Source organism: Microcaecilia unicolor, chromosome 1 (assembly GCF_901765095.1).
Source record: "Microcaecilia unicolor chromosome 1, aMicUni1.1, whole genome shotgun sequence".
NCBI lineage: Eukaryota > Metazoa > Chordata > Amphibia > Gymnophiona > Siphonopidae > Microcaecilia > Microcaecilia unicolor.
The window spans coordinates 694224683-694241707 of record NC_044031.1 but is presented as its reverse complement, the minus strand read 5'-3'; the positions used below and the strand labels follow the sequence as shown (position 1 = coordinate 694241707).

The 17025-nt window shown below is 47.5% G+C and overlaps 1 protein-coding gene across 4 annotated transcripts in view; it reads right to left on the bottom strand.

Annotated features, from left to right (window-relative positions):
- Window positions 1-17025, bottom strand: part of BNIP2 (BCL2 interacting protein 2) — a 151406-nt gene that overhangs the window by 72954 nt on the left and 61427 nt on the right. For all 4 annotated transcript variants that reach the window (XM_030188452.1, XM_030188453.1, XM_030188456.1 and 1 more), the window contains one exon: window positions 14177-14356. In XM_030188452.1, coding sequence (XP_030044312.1) covers window positions 14177-14356 — 180 coding nt within the window. The remainder of the gene's footprint in view (window positions 1-14176; window positions 14357-17025) is intronic.

Sequence of the window (17025 nt, the reverse complement as noted above, 5' to 3'; positions counted from 1 at the left end):
CCAAAGGATGTTCTTAAGTGTAATTTTCTGATTTCTTCAGGGGGGGGGGGGGGGGGGGGAAACCACACACACACAAACTTCCAGACAGTATGACTATGGGTTTCTTTGAATCAGAGCACAATCACAATTTGAAAACCAAGATGCAATACTTTGCTCACTCGGTGGTTAGAAACAACGGGTCCCGGGGAGAAGGACAGGAAGGGTCTTAAAAACAGATGCTGCTTCCTTGGACCCTCTACAGAATTCTGCACATATTCCCCTCACGACCAGTGGACCAAATCTTGCTGTAATTTGAGATTCTCAAAAAATACTACCTTCTGGACTATGTGAATATAGGCTTCTTTAAAAAAATAAATAAATAAAAAAAATCTAAGAATAACACAAACCCTAAAGGATGCTTACTCTAGCATTTGCTTGCATCCTGAGCTAGACATTCCACAAAGGCCTGCTGAAGATCTTCAATGCAGCCTCACAATGAAAAAGGGCTTTCACTCTTGTCCACCAACAGCCAATCAGCCCAGAGCAAGTTATAACTATGACCAGACTGTACCTGAAACAATCCGGGGGGGGGGGGGGGGGGGGGGGGGGAGAGGATTAAGTGACTTACCCACAATTACAAGGAGCTGTAATCACTAGGCTGTTTCCTAGTAAAACAAAAACTGTAATCCCTCTGGGGGCCAGGGAAATACCTAGCATACCTGAATGCATTTCACCTTAAGCTTCTACTGAAAAAGGTGCAACCTAAATTCAAATGAGTAAAACTAAGTGCTTACTTCTAATTATGTACATAAATACAGAATCACATACACAGTTGTCTGTAAAATTATTAGCACCCTTAGTCAAATAGTGTTTCATTGAATCCCCGACAGAAACTGTACCATGTAGAGGTGCGTTACATTTAACTACCTCTTTTTGCAATATTTAATCCAAAAATTACTAGTTTGCGGGATTGAAAATACAATGAATATTTCAAGTGTAAAAGTTGATTCATCTGCTGCGTTTTGGTTTTTTTTTTGTTTTATTAAGTTGTTGGCCTTCAGTTAGGCAAAACTCTTGTCAACTGAACAAAATATTCTGAGCTTAACCTCTCAGGCTGTGATTGCAAAAAGTACAACACCAACCATGAGTCTGAGCATCTCAAAGAGAAAGATGGAAAGGCTATTTTTAAAAGTCTCAAAAAGATAAAGCTAGAAGAGTGTATAAACAATCAACCTACTGTTCTTGCAAACAATCACTGCAACAACCAGCTGAAAAGCTTACTCATACTGGAGTAGTTGTCCATAGATCCATAATATAGTACATGGGAGAATTATCAGAAGGAAAACTTTTCTATGAGCTTCATCACAAAAGTCATTTTCCAAAACCTCAAGTGCGTGAAATTTTAGAGAAGTATTTTGGCCAAGACAAAATGAACTGTTTCGCCACAACCACACAACACATTTGCAGGAATGAAAAAGGGTGAAGCACTGGAATAAAAGCACAGGGGTGGATCTATTATGTGTTTTGGGACTGTGTGGCAGTCAGTGACACTGCGATTATTATGTGAGTGATATAAACTGACTCAACTATGAACATATTCTAAAAGCTAGTGTCCATTAAGTCAATGAAGAAATTGAAGTTGAGGAGTTGGATTTCCAGTAAAACAATCCAAGGGGGGGGGGGGGGGATATTCCTACCTGCTAAATGTTCTTTCCTTAAATTCTGCCAGGACCAGTCTAAAAGAAATGGGTTATGCCCCTCAAGAAGATGGAGACAATAAGCTGCCTTATATAGGGTGCTGTTAAGCCACCATGTGCTCAGTATCACTGTAAAGGTAAAATTATGTATCATACCTGATAATTTTCTTTCCATTAATCATAGCTGATCAATCCATAGACTGGTGGGTTGTGTCCATCTACCAGCAGGTGGAGATAGAGAGCAAACTTTGCCTCCCTATATGTGGTCATGTGCTGCCGGAAACTCCTCAGTATGTCGATATCAAAGCTCCATCCGCAAGACTCAGCACTTAGAGAATTACACCCACAAAGGGACACTCTGCCCAGCTCACCACCGCCGAAACGGGGGAGGGGAATTAACCCAGCTCATCCCCACACAAGTGGGGGAGGGGAATCCGTCCAGCTCATCCCCGCGGAGCGGGGGAGGGACACCACCCCGCCGATGCGGGGGGATCTGGCTTATCCTGCAACCGCAACCGCGGGAGGAGCTGACTGACCCTAACACCGCCGAAGCGGGAGGGGTACAAAGCTGCCCTACAGCCGCACGAAGCGGGAGGGAGTGCCGGCAGAATTTAAGTCTCAATCCAGCCCCGTAAAACGGAGGGGAGAGGAATGCAGCAGCTCACTGTAACACAAACTCGTCTCAACTCTTGAAGAATCCAAGTGAAAAACTTGAACACGAAGTCCTCCTGAAGTAACTGAAGACTAAACTTGAACCTAAAATTCAACCAGAATATAAACAGTACAGATATCTGGGAGGGGCTATGGATTGATCAGCTATGATTAATGGAAAGAAAATTATCAGGTATGATACATAATTTTACCTTCCATATCATCATGCTGATCAATCCATAGACTGGTGGGATGTACCGAGGCAGTACTCACCCAGGGTGGGACATTGAAATCCCTGAACTCAACACTGAAGCTCCAAACTGGGCCTCCGCCCGAGCAGCCACAGTCAAGCGGTAATGTCTGGAGAAGGTATGGGCCGACGCCCAAGTTGCCGCCTTGCAAATCTCTTCCAAGGAGACGGACCCGGCCTCTGCCATCGAGGCCGCCTGAGCTCTAGTGGAGTGGGCCTTCAACTGAATAGGCGGCACCTTCCCTGCGGCCACATAAGCCGCTGCAATGGCTTCCTTGACCCATCTTGCCACTGTAGGCTTAGCAGCCTGCAGACCCTTACGAGGACCTGCAAACAGGACAAACAGATGATCCGACTTCCGGAAATCATTGGTCACTTCCAAGTATCTGATGATGACCCGTCTCACATCCAGATATTTGAGAGCAGAATACTCTTCTGGGGAGTCCTCCCTACCAAAGGAAGGGAGACAGAGCTGCTGACTCACAAGGAAGCGAGAAACAATCTTGGGTAGGAAGGAAGGCACTGTGCGAATAGCCACTCCTGCCTCAGTGAACTGCAGAAAAAAGCTCTTGACAAGAGAGTGCCTGGAGCTCGGAAACTCTTCTGGCTGAAGTGATAGCCACCAAAAAGACTGCTTTCAACGTCAGGTCTTTCAGAGATGCCCTCGACAAGGGTTCAAAAGGCGGCTTTGTAAGGCTCTTAGCACCAGGTTGAGATTCCACGCAGGCACCACTGAGTGCAGAGGAGGGCGCAGGTGATTAACTCCCTTTAGGAAACGCACCACATCTGGCTGCAAAGCCAGGGAAGCACCCTTCAGGCGGCCCCTGAAGCAAGCCAGGGCCGCTACCTGGACTTTCAGGGAACTGAGCGACAGGCCTTTCTCCAGACCTTCTTGCAGGAACGCCAGCACTGAAGAAATTGGAGCAGTAAATGGAGAAAGTAAACCTGCTTCACACTACGCTGCAAAGGTACGCCAAACCCTGGCGTAAGCAGTAGAAGTAGAGCGCTTCCTCGCTCTCAGCAGAGTGGCGATGACCTTGTCTGAGAAGCCCTTCTTCCTCAGACTCTGCCGCTCAATAGCCAGGCCGTAAGACCAAAGGGGGAGGGATCCTCCATCACCACGGGACCCTGATGTAACAGGCCCTGCTCCACTGGCAGTCGCAGAGGTTCGTCCACTGAGAGCCTGATCAAGTCCGCATACCAGGGACGTCTGGGCCAATCCGGACCCACCAGGATTATCCGGCCCGGATGCTTTGCCACCCGGTCTAGCACCCTGCCCAACATGGGCCAGGGCGGGAACACATAGAGAAGCTCTTGTGTCGGCCACTGTTGGAGAAGAGCATCTACTCCCAGGGATCGAGGGTCCCGTCCTCTGCGGAAAAAGCGCGGCACTTGGCAATTGGCCGATGACGCCATCAGATCTAGGCTCGGCTGGCCCCAGCGCTTCGTGATGTCCAAGAACGCCTGAACAGATAGCTGCCACTCTCTGGGCTCCAAGGTATGGCGACTGAGAAAGTCCGCCTTGACATTCATGACTCCGGCAATGTGGGCCGCTGACAGCTGTTCCAGGTTCGCTTCCGCCCACTGGCATAGATTCATGGCCTCCTTGGCTAGAGGGGCGCTCTTGGTACCTCCCTGGCAGTTGACATAGGCCACAGCCGTGGCATTGTCCGACAGGACCCGTACAGGCTTCAACGCCAGTACCGGGATGAACTCCAAAAGCGCCAACCGAATGGCTCTGAGTTCCAGGAGGTTGATAGACCACTTTACCTCTGCAGGAGACCAGAACCCCTGCGCTGTCCTTCCCAAGCAGTGGGCTCCCCAGCCCGACAAAGAGGCGTCCGTCGTGACGACAATCCCCTCCGGGGTCACCAGAGGCATTCCTGCAGACAACTTGTCTGTCTGCGTCCACCAGCTCAGCGCCTTGCGCACTGCTGGGTCCAAGGGAAGGCGCACAGCATAATCCTCCGACATCGGAGTCCAGCGCTGCAGCAGAGAGTGTTGTAGTGGTCTCATATGAGCCCTGGCCCAGGGCACTACTTCCATCGTGGCCGTTATAGAGCCCAACAGCTGCACATAGTCCCAAGCCCGAACAGGAGAGGCTACTAGGAACTGGTCCATCTGAGCCTGAAGCTTGACAATCCGATTGTCTGGCAGGAACAATCTGCCCACTTGGGTGTCGAATCGAACTCCCAGATACTCCAGGGACTGAGTTGGGCGCAGCTGGCTTTCCTCCCAGTTGATGATCCACCCCAGGGAGCTGAAAAGAGCAACCACCCGGTTCACAGCTTTGCCACACTCTGCATAAGAGGGGGCTCGGATCAACCAGTCGTCCAGATAAGGATGGACTTGTACTCCTTCCTTCCTCAGGAAGGCCGCGATGACCACCATTACTTTGGAGAAGGTCCGCGGAGCAGTAGCCAACCCGAACGGGAGGGCTCTGAACTGGAAGTGTCGGCCCAGGACTGCAAAACGCAGAAAGCGCTGATGAGGAGGCCAGATGGGAATATGCAAGTACGCTTCCTTGATGTCCAAGGATGCCAGGAACTCTCCTGCCTGCACTGCCGCTATAACAGAGCGGAGGGTCTCCATGCGAAAGAGCCTGATTGACCCCTTGAGGTCGGGGATAGGCCGTACAGAACCTCCTTTCTTTGGTACCACAAAGTAAATGGAGTAACGTCCCTTGCCAAGCTGATTTTCTGGCACCGGAACGACTGCACCCAGGCGGATCAGATTGTCCAAGGTCTGCTGCACTGCCACAGCTTTGACCGGAGACTTGCAGGGAGAGAGTACAAACCCGTCTCTTAAGGGTCGGCAGAACTCTAGCTTGTAGCCGTCACTGATGACTTCCAGCACTCAAGCGTCTGAAGTTATTGTGATCCACTCGCCCAGAAACGAGGACAGCCGTCCTCCAATCTGCACTGGGGCGTGGACCAAGGCCCCGTCATTGGGTACGAGACCCTAGGGGAGGACCGGAGGGAGCACCTCCGGGACGGCGGTCTCTGCGAAAGGAATGCTGCTTGGGGGAGAATTTCCTCTTGAAGGAAGAGGGGGCAGAGGAGCCCGACCTGCCCGGGCGGTACCGACGGGCTTCCTGAATCCGTCCTCTGGAGGTACCGGGGCGAGCACTAGCCCGAGCCCTGACCTCTGGTAACCTCTTGCCCTTAGACGTGCCGAGATCGGTCACGATTTTGTCCAGCTCGACCCCAAAGAGCAGCTTGCCTTTAAAAGGCAATCTAGCCAGGCGGGATTTAGAGGCGTGGTCAGCAGACCTATGCTTCAGCCAAAGCCACCGCCGCGCAGAGATTGTCTGAGCCATGCCTTTAGCTGAGGCCCTCAAGACATCATACAGCAAGTCTGCCAAATAGGCTAAGCCCGATTCCAGGGCCGGCCAATCAGCCCTCAAGGAATGATCCGAAGGGGAAGCCCGCTGCACCATAGTCAGGCACGCCCTGGCCATATAGGAGCCGCAAACTGAGGCCTGCAAACTTAAAGCAGCCGCCTCAAAGGACGACCTTAAGGCCGCCTCCAATCTTCTGTCTTGGGCGTCCTATAGGGCCGTGCCACCTTCCACCGGCAACGCCGTTTTCTTAGTCACCGCAGTGATTAAAGAAACCACGGTAGGCCACAGATAGGCCTCACGTTCACTTTCAGGCAAAGGATAGAGGCAGGACATAGCCCTAACCACTTTAAGGCTCGCTTCCGGGACATCCCACTGAGCCGAAATTAAGGTGTGCACGGCATCATGCACGTGGAAGGTTCTATGCAGGCGCTACGTCCCCAGCATAATGGCAGAGCCAACAGGGGCTGAGGGAGAGACGTCCTCCGGAGAGGAAATCTTCAAAATGCCCATGGCCTGCATTAACAGGTTGGGCAAATCCTCTGAGCTAAAGAGCCGCGCTGCAGAGGGGTCATCCGCTCCATCCGAGCGGGGATCCGTCTCCTCCAAGGAATCCGCAAAGGACCGTTGGGAGAACTCAGATACGCTGCCCTCATCTACATCGGAGGAGACAAAGTCCTCCAAGGCCTGGAAATCAACCCGAGGGCGTTTACCTCCGGGGGCCTCAACCTCTTTACCAGACGAGGGAGCAGGGGCAGCGTTTTGCATAAGGAAGGCCTGATGCAGCAGCAAAACAAACTCGGGGGAGAAACCCCGCATACTGTGCACTTCCGCAGCCTGGGCTACAGCCCTAGACGCACCCTCAACCGGCGCTCGCAAGAGCGGGGGAGAGACATGCTGCGCATCCAAGATGGCGTCCGGCGCGACACTCCGCGAAGGAGCCGCGCGGGAAGAACGGCGCTTAACTTTAGCCGCTTTGTGCCGTCGCCCAAATTAAGGGCGTTCATGGCATCAATGTCTCCCACCTCAAGGGCGGCCCAAGAAGAAGCTGTCCGAGCCGCGTGGCCGGCCAATATGGCGGAGGCGAGCCGCGGGGGATGGGCGTTTATGGCGGGAAAAACCGCCACACCGGAGGAAGGACCGGGACACTCATCGGTCACGAAACTGTCACCCAACAAGGGCGAATCAGACTTTAAGACCCCCGCATCCCCTCTGGAAGCGCACACGCGATCCGGGGAGCGACTCTTTGCGCCCTTGCCCTCCGACGCCATAGGCCACGTGGAGAACAATCGGGGAACCCCCTGCCCGCTATAAAAGGTAAAAATTACCTGCTGTCCGCTCCGAGCTGTAACGACCTGGTGTCCCAGTGAGTAGCTGCAATAAACGTTTAAATAAACGTCGAAATAAACGCCTTTAAGGACGTTCAAAAAAAATTTTTTTTTTTTTTTAAACGGAGCCAGCGGGAAGGGGGAGAAAAGGAGGGACCTGGCGCCACCAGGTTTGCACTTGCTCAAGAAGAGCCCTCAACCCCAGGCACTCAACAAAACCTAAAAATTAGGCTTGGAGGCCTAGCCAGAGCTGCTGCTGTGTGTGACCACCACCTGCTGAGATAGAGAACATACTGGGGAGTTTCCGGCAGCACATGACCACATATAGGGAGGCAAAGTTTGCTCTCTATCTCCACCTGCTGGTAGATGGACACAACCCACCAGTCTATGGATTGATCAGCATGATGATATGGAAACAGCTAATATTCCCCCCTCCCTCTCTACTTCCAGGGCAGAATCCAAGATCCCATCACCTGGGAGACGTACACAGTCGAAAATCTGAGGTCCAAACCCTAGCTAACATTTCCTTCAAAATTTCAACAAGAAACAGTGAGTTTCTTGACTGCTCTGGTAGAAATATGGAAAGAATGAATTAATTCTTTCTTCCTTCCTTGTCATTCACCAGACCAGCTCTAATCAAATGGGCTGAACCATACTCACAGTGGGCAAGATCCTGAGACCCTCTACTCTAAAGTATTCCTATTCCAAAAGTGCATCTCACTCAGTAAGCACATCCAATTATGTTTAGCAAAAGTGTGCGAAATGACCATGCTGTGGCCTTACAGATGTCCACAGGAGAGAAGGCATTAGATTCTGCCAAGATGCAGCCAAATTCCTAGTTAAATGCATCCCAATTGCTTCGGGTGGAGGGGGGGAGGAGGGAAGTGGGGTTGAATTTGCCTTTGAGGATAAGCTTGCAAAATCACCTCCTTAACAACAAGGATTGTGCTAATATTGATTTATTGCCATTTCAGTTTCTCTGCTCCCCAAACAGCACAACCTATCCAATTTATGAAATGTATTGGTATTCTCTAGGTATCAGATAAAAGACCTGTGCACATTCAGGGTGCCAAGAACCGGGGGGAGGGGGGAGAGAGAGAAGGGGAGAAGAGAGACAACCACCTCTTCTCCACATTTCTTCCCAGGAGAGCAGCAAGACCACCCGATTTAGGTGAAAGGTAATAAACAGATATAAAACAAAACAAATATCTTTTTTATTGGACTAATACATTTTTAGCAACCCTTCTTCAGATCAGAAATGAGCAAAATGATGCATTTATCAGAATATATCTGTGAAACATAAAAGCATTCCAATGACATTCTCATGGGGAAGATAGTGTGTGTGTGTGTGTGTGTGGGAGGGGGGGGAGTGAGAAACAGGGAGAGTTGGATGGGTGATCAGAGGGTGACAAAGCAATATAATTTTATAGTTTATAATGTGATAGAAAATCCAGGTCTTTGTGAAAGGTAGAAACTACCTTAAGGAATGAAGAAAGGAACTGTTAACCAAAATCACCCAGCTCCATAAACCTACTTCCAATACTTGCTTGGTTAACATATAAGCCATCAAAAGCTAAAATCCTTCAGTGCCATCGTGTGTCATTTTCCATCACTGTTTAAAAGAGCAGAGCACCCAAAGCCCTGAAACCATCGGAGTCTGGCCCGCACAATCTGCGAGAAGAGCCATGCTGGCTAGAACTGGGCACAGCATTTTGCTGCTCTGATGGTGCCTCCATACACACCTGCCAGCTCTGCACTTTTCTTTCCTCAGCCAGTATGCTGCTGCTATGTTACACACAGATCCTTTCTGGTACTTTTTTTTGAGCCTGATGCAGGAGATCTCTCCGCCATCCCTAGGCTCGGGTGATCAGCCACTTCTGTCAGGCCTAGCAACCTGACCTTCCACCTGAGGGATCATGTGCTCAGATAGGCCTTGTTTCCCTCTCTATTCCATTTTTGACTATGATTTCTTTTCATGTTGAAAAGAAAAAGGGACAGGGCAGGGTACAACCAAGGCCTCTCACAACACAAGGAGAAAGAAAAATCCCCAGTGAAGAATATAAGGATGGACATGGACTTTTCCAGGTGCTCCAAAACAAGCAGCCACCACTAGCTGGACCCCAGATGCTTCCAAATTGTATTCATTCAACCACAACTAAGTTCTCCAAATTGGGCTGGGAGCCTCTCCAGTCAGAATTCTGCACAGAACCTACCACCTGCTGAAGACAGATAATACGGAGTATATGGTAGCTGCATAGCACCCTATACGGCCATTTGGGCAAGGCCTACAACTTATTGTTCTGTCTCTGTCTGTTGGATGGGATCAGAGGTAGTGTCTTACTGTGGATTAAAAACGGGTTGAAAGATAGGAAACAGAGAGTAGGATTAAAAGGTCAATATTTGCAATGGAGAAAGGTAGTAAGTGGGGTCCCTCATGGATCTGTGTTGGGACCTCTGCTTTTTAACATATTCATAAATGACCTTGAGATGGGGGTAACTAGCGAGGTAATCAAATTTGTCGATTACACAAAGTTATTCAAAGTCGTCAAATCACAGGAAGATTGTGAAAAACTACAAGAGGACCTTACGAGACTGGGCGTCTAAATGGCAGATGACGTTTAATGTGAACAAGTGCAAAGTGATGCATGTGGGAAAGAGGAACCCAAACTATAACTGTCATGCAAGGTTCAGCGTTGGGAGTCACGGACAAAGAAAGGGATCTAGGTGTCATCACTGATGATACGCTGAAAACTTCTGCTCAATGTGCTGCTGCGGCAAGGAAAGCAAATAGAATGTTGGGTATCATTAGGAAAGGGATTGAAAACAAAAATAAGGATATTATTCTGCCATTGTATCGCTCCATGGTGTGACTGCACCTCGAGTATTGTGTTCAATTCTGGTCGCCGCACCTCAAAAAAGATATAGTGAAATTGGAAAAGGTGCAGAGAAGGGCGACAAAGATGATACAGGGGATGGGACGACTTCCCTATGAGGAAAGGCTGAAGAGGCTGGGGCTCTTCAGCTTGGAGAAGAGGCAGCTGAGGGGAGATATGATAGAGGTCTATAAGATAATGAGTGGAATGGAACGGGTCGATGTGGAGCGTCTGTTTACGCTTTCCAAAAATACTAGGACAAGGGGGCATGTGATGAAGCTGCAGTGTGGTAAATTTAAAATGAATCGGAGGAAATTTTTCTTCACTCAACACGTAGTTAAACTCTGGAATTCGCTGCCGGAAAAAGTGGTTAAGGTGGTTAACTTAGCGGACTTCAAAAAAAGGCTGGACGACTTCCTGGAGGAAAAGGCCATAGAATGTTATTGAATGGACGAGGTAATAATACACTATTTCTAGGAGGGGCAGGACAAATTGCTTGTTCTTTTGGCCGCTGTAGGTGACAGGGTGCTGGGCTCAATGGACCCTTGGTCTATCCCAGCATGGCGATGCTTATGTATTTATGGATGAGGAGCATAACCCATTTTTTTCTGAACTGGTCTGGTGGGCAAAAAGGAAATACTTAAAAAAAAAATACACTGAGAAAGTACTTAAAGAAAGAAAGATAAAGGTTTCCAAATTGCCTATACAATCTCAAGATTTAAATATTGAAATTCTATAGGAAGATCTCCACCATGCAATGTATTTCAAAGCTAGGCAAGTTCTGCAAGGAAAACTTCCAAAAAGCATGAACAGAAAGACTAAGCTGGCTGCAGGAAATGTCTGCAAGCTGATATTTCTGCCAAAGGAGGTGTTACAACACACTGAGTGGAAGGGTGTCCAACTGAAGCTGTAAAACTGCAACTAGTATTTATGCATTAGAATTGCAGAAATATGTCATATTTCAAATTTTGTCAGCCACGACGGTAGAAGAAAACAAAACGCAGCTGACAGTACTGCCAAACTTTATTAATCCTGTTAATAAATTAACTGCAGTAGTCAATCACAAAGCTCAACTTGGCCCAAAGCAGGTGAATGCTGAAAATGTTATCTGGTTGATTTTTTGACTGTTTTTAATCCTGTTAATAAGGGTTTTAAGGACTACCATTCACTATGTTTTGCTTTCCTCCATAGTGGTGGCTGATCTTGGATTTATAGTAGTTGCCTCTGTTGCACGTTTAAAATTTTGCACCACATAGAAGTTGTCAGCTTCTGTTCACTTAGGATTCAATCAAAGCAACACTGGGCCTTCAGGAAAGAGATAACAGCCGTCCTTTATTATAAAAAGACCCAACACGGACCGTGTTTTGGCGCAAAAGCGCCTGCCTCAGGGGTCAAGAGTATATCTTCACAGTATATAGGCAGGGATATTCAAATGGTCTATATAAAATGCCAGCAACCGCTGGATGTACGCTCAATCAAGTCAGACGCTATCTGTTTTGAAAACCGCCAAAAAGGACGGCTGTTATCTCTTTCCTGAAGGCCCAGTGTTGCTTTTTTTTGTTTGTGTTGTATGCTGTAATACCCTCTCTTTGTGACTGCACTTAGGATTCAATGACACATTCAATTTGACTGGAGTGCTGAAACTTTACATACAATTAAAAAAAAAAAAATTAAGAATATTCAGGACTAGTTTGCCTGGGGACTCCAATGTGGTCCTCTCCATTATGCATATTAAGAGCCTAAATTTTATATTGGTAAACAACAGGTACTTATATACTTGACTAAGTCAAGAAATTAGAGCCAAAAAATGCCTCAAAACTAGGGTTGTCTTATCTACGGGTATCACCCCCCCCCCCCCCCCCCCCCCCCCCCGTACCTTTAAACAGATCTTCTACAGAGCAGAGGCAGTGCAGCAATACTCCTAGGCTGCCTGTGGAGCGCTCTCTCTGATCTGTCCCACCCTTGCAGAAATAGAAGTTGAGTCAGAGGAGGCAAGACAGGATCAGAGAGTGTGCTCCGCAGACAGCCTAAGAGTATTGCTGCACTGCCGCTGCTCTACAGAAGATCTGTTTGAAGATAAACAGAGAGGGTGGTGGGGACCAAGATGCTGAATGGGCTGGCAGAGAGGGAGCAATTTTGGACTCCAGAGGTGAAAGGGAAAGGAGGGCTGGAGGGGAGCCTTGACTTATACATGGGTCATAGCATGGGTGTCCATTTTTATGTCTAAAATTGCCCTTGACTTATGCTCGAGATCAGTGCCACTGACAGACTGAGCCGGTACCAGGGCAGAATTGTCATCACCGCCGCTGCCACCCCCAAAAATGGTCATCGTCAGCCCTCCTCCCTCCCACCCAAAGTACCTTGGCTGGCCCCAACAGCTGCAGGCAGCATGGCTCCTTCCTCTGCCCAGCATTGCCTGCCCCTGCTTTTCTCAGGTTGCACGTTTGGTCTCAAAACTGAGCCATACGTAGCCCGAGGGCCCAGCAGCTGCTAGGCAGGCAATGCAAGGGGGGCCCGGCACTGGAGTTCTTTCTCTCCTGCTCCTGTTGGGACGCGATCACACGGGTCCTGTCAGAAGCAGAAAGAGAGAAAGAGACCCCTGTGCTGGGCAGCCCCCCTGCAGACCCGGGCCCGGGGAATTTTGCCTCCCCCCCCTGCCCTCCCCTGTTGGCAGCTATGGTCGAAACTGACGTACTCGAGTATATACGGTAATTAGAATGTTGTGTTATCTTCTACTCATAGCCTGGATGCTTTTGGTTAGGGTGGTGGACTTTGGTCCTGGGGAACTGAGGAACACAGTTCGACTCCCAGCACAGGCAGCTCCTTGTGACTCTGGGCAAGTCACTTAACCTTCCACTGCCTGCCATGAGTGGGAAAGCGCGGGGTACAAATGTAACAAAAAAAAAAAAAATTAAAAAAAAAAAAAAAATCTAAGGGTGGGCAATTTAGCAAGACATCACTTGAGATAAGAACTTTACATCTTAATATATATATATATATATATATATATATATATATATATATACTTTATTTAAAATACTACTACTATTTATCATTTCTAAAGCGCTACTAGACGTATGCAGCGCTGTACACTTGAACATGAAGAGACAGGTCCCATCTCTACTCATCCACTAGGTTGGTTTTCTATTAAAGAATCTGCTTGATAGGTAAAGAGAGGGCTAAGTACACTAGTAGGGGACTGAGTTGCCAGAGCATGTTAACCATCAAATTTCAGAAAAATCGAGTAATACTTTAAGGAGGTAGATAGTCAAAAGATTTGCGGGGATAAGTTCAGGAATCTTTCACTTTCAAAATCCCCCTCCTCTTGCCGAGCATTTCAATTGTGCAAGGTCAAATGTGATTGATAAAAAAATTTAGCCACTGCAAAAAGGCAGTGCAGTAGGAATTCCAGAGACATGGTTAGACTTCAGCCAAAATGTCTGGTCACTTCAGAAGGCTGTCTTAAAATTAGCCAGATAACTCTATAACCTGTTATGTTCAGGGGGCACTTATCCAGAAACCAGCTATAAAATGAGAGCAACTGACCAGCAACTTCCTACTTACTATGTTTCATTCATAATTATCTAATAGGACAGTTTACTCAGACCCCAGGGTATGCAGCTTTTATTTCCAGGGCTGCCAGTTTAAAAATGTTACGTTACGCTATAACTACTAGACCTATACATTTTAGTTAAGAACTACAAGATCACACAGATAGGAGTTTTAAAAGCTGCCAAAAATATTATTCTACAAGCATCCATGCTCCCCAAACTTATTTTAGTACAGGGCTGCCTGATCTGTGGTGGTGCCCCACAGCCAGTCAGGTTTTCAAGTTAATTTTCAACATACACCAGCTAAAATTTTCAGTTTCCATCTTATGCTTGTTTCACTGTGGACATCCTGTAAACAGTGTGGTCAGGATGACCCAAGTTTGGGAATCTCATATTCTAAACCTTCCAAATCCAGCTTTCTTTATGAGTTTAGTAGTACACACTGGTCAATATGCCTAAAACTGACTCGGCAGGGTGAAACATCAAAAGTAAAATAAAAATATTTACCTTCCCATTCAAACTCATTGCTGTCCTCAGGTGTATCCAAGCCATCTAGATCAAGTTCCGTACTATCAAAATCCTCAGACAGAATGGAACCATCACTACGATCCAGTGTTAAACTAATATCTGGAGCAATTAGTTTTTTTCTCCCTCTCTTATTTTCGTTCACTTCCAGTGGATTTGGAGCTAGCAAAACAAGAAAAAGAACAAAATGCAGTCACCTCAATATTTTAAAGGGTCTAGCAACTTTGGCTATTAAAATAGCCGATTCCAAAAAGAGTGCCTCTTCTTCCATCTGAGAATAGCAGCCAAATTGTTGCACATACTACAGAAGATTAAATCAGAATAAAAGATTACAAAATGAGAATAGTCCTCCTGGGGATTGTTTCTTCCCCTCCCCCTTCCATTTCCTCTCCTCCCAACTCAATGGTGACAGTTCCTGGCTGAGGACCAAGTATCAGTATCATAGAAAGTGATGGCAGATTACCAAAATGGCCCTTCCAATCTACCCAGCAATAATCTGTCCACTCGGTAGAGATACAGTACATAAAAATTCCCATAACAAAACCCAACATAGAGTCCCTTCTTGCAGGTCCTTCACCTAACCTATTAAAAAAATAGTACCAGGACTCCCTCCCCCCCCCCCCCAGAGGCTGCGAGAGCAATATTCCCAACTCAGTGAGACCTGGGAAAGGGAAGGAGGATCTGACCAAGGAACTAAACACCATTCTTTCACATGCCAGCAAGCAGCACTGCCATTCAGTCAATAACTTCATTTTTCCATGCTTATTTAAAAAAATATATATTTTTATGAAACCAAAGCAAAAAAAATTGAATATTCTAAAATAGCAATTAAATATAATTGACCAAAAGCCAGCTAATTACAAAATATTCCACAGCCGTTTCCTCTTGTCCCATTCTATTTAACTGTACTCCTGTATTTTGTCTTTTCAATCCTGTAGTACAGTGATTCCTCAAACTCTCTTAAGGCATTCCTCAAGAAAATTAGATTGTAGAATGTTTGTATGAACATATATGTTTACATAAACCGAAGGTTCCTCTGTATATTAAAAATTATTTTAGGGGTTTCGCCATAGTAAAAACTTTGGTAATCACTGCTGTAGGATGTCCAAAGCTGACTTACAGTGTATTACAAATCAATTAAAAAATTTCTGGGATGAAACTACATTTCTTAAAGTCTGAATGGTGTCATGAGGACTCATTTGCTGTTACTCTTCCCAGAAGCTGTGAATGCTGCATTTGGCGTATCCCCAGCCATGGGTGACCTGGGGAACATAGGTCCTCAAGCCCCGCAATACACCATGAGTATCTGGACTGGTCCTAAAAACAAAACAACCCCCCTCTCCAAAGTTTAGGAAGTATTTTTCCCCTACCCCAGGAGAGAAGAAAGGAGAAATTAGGTTATACCTGATCATTTTCTTTCCAATTCTTCACACTATTCCAGGACAAGTGGGTAGTTATGTCCATCAACCAGCAGGTGGAGATAGAAAACACAAAACTGAGCCCAATACTTAGCCTCGTGCTAGCTGCCCAGTTCCTCAGTATCGTATAAAAGCCAACAAAAACAACAGGTGCCCAAACAGCAACCAACTAGCCCAACGGGCCAACGAAATTCTAACATCCCTGCATACAGGATCCAGGACAGTTCGCAGGGCGAACAGAAAAATCATGCCGACAGAACGGGTGGGCTCCTGGAATAGTGTGAAGAATTTATGGAAAGAAAATGATCAGGTATGACCTAATTTCTCCTTCCATTACATATACTTCACACTACTCCAAGACGAGTGGGATGTTCAAAAGCAATCCCTACGAGGGTGGGACATCGGTCCTGCTGCTCTTAAAACCGACACACCAAAGGCCGCGTCTGGCCGTGCAGCCACATCCACCCGATAATGCTTGCTGAAAGAATGCAAGGAAGACCAAGTCACTGCCTTGCAAATGTCTTGTGGAGAAGACAAGGACATCTCTGCCCACAACATCGCTACCCGCCGAGTAGAGTGGGCCTTCAACCCCAAAGGCGAATCCTTCCCTGCCAGAATGTATGCGGCCGACACCACCTCCTTCAACCAATGGGCAATGGAAGCTTTAGAAGCCATGAGCCCCAACTTCTGCTTACCAAACAAAACAATCTATCTGAACAACGAAGGTCGTTGGTCGCCTCCAAGAAACGCATAAGAGCCCTGCGAACATCCAGGAACCGCAAGGAGGCGTACTGGTTGCCCACATCCTCCCGACGAAAGGAAGGAAGCTCCACAGAATGACTGACGTGAAAGATCGAGACCACTTTAGGCAGAAATGAGGAACCGTCCACAGAGAACCCCCCACTCTGAAAAACGGAGAAAGGGATCACTACAAGAAAGCACCTGAAGCTCAGAAACACGACTGGCTGAAGTGAGAGCAACCAACAAGAAAGTCTTCAAAATTAAGATCTTTCAGGGACGCTTGGCGAAGAGGTTCAAAAGGAGGACGCTGAAGTGCTTGAAGAACCAGATTAAGGTCCCAGTCAGGGCAGGGTGCCCAGAAGGGTGGCCGGAGGCGACACACCCCTTTTAGAAAATGCAACACATCCGGATGCGACGCCAACGAGGAATTACGCAAACGCCCTCGGAAGCAGGCCCAGGCCACCACCTGAACCTTCAAGGACCCCAGCGCCAAGCCCTTGTGCACGCCGTTGCAGGAAGACTAGAATATTACTCACGGACATGAGAAAGGGGTACAGACCCCTCTCCGCACACCATCCCTCAAAAATACGCCAAACCCGTGCATAGGCCAACACTTTCGAGCCTGGAGCAGAATTGCAATAACCAGATCTGAGTAGCCTTTTTTTCTCAAGC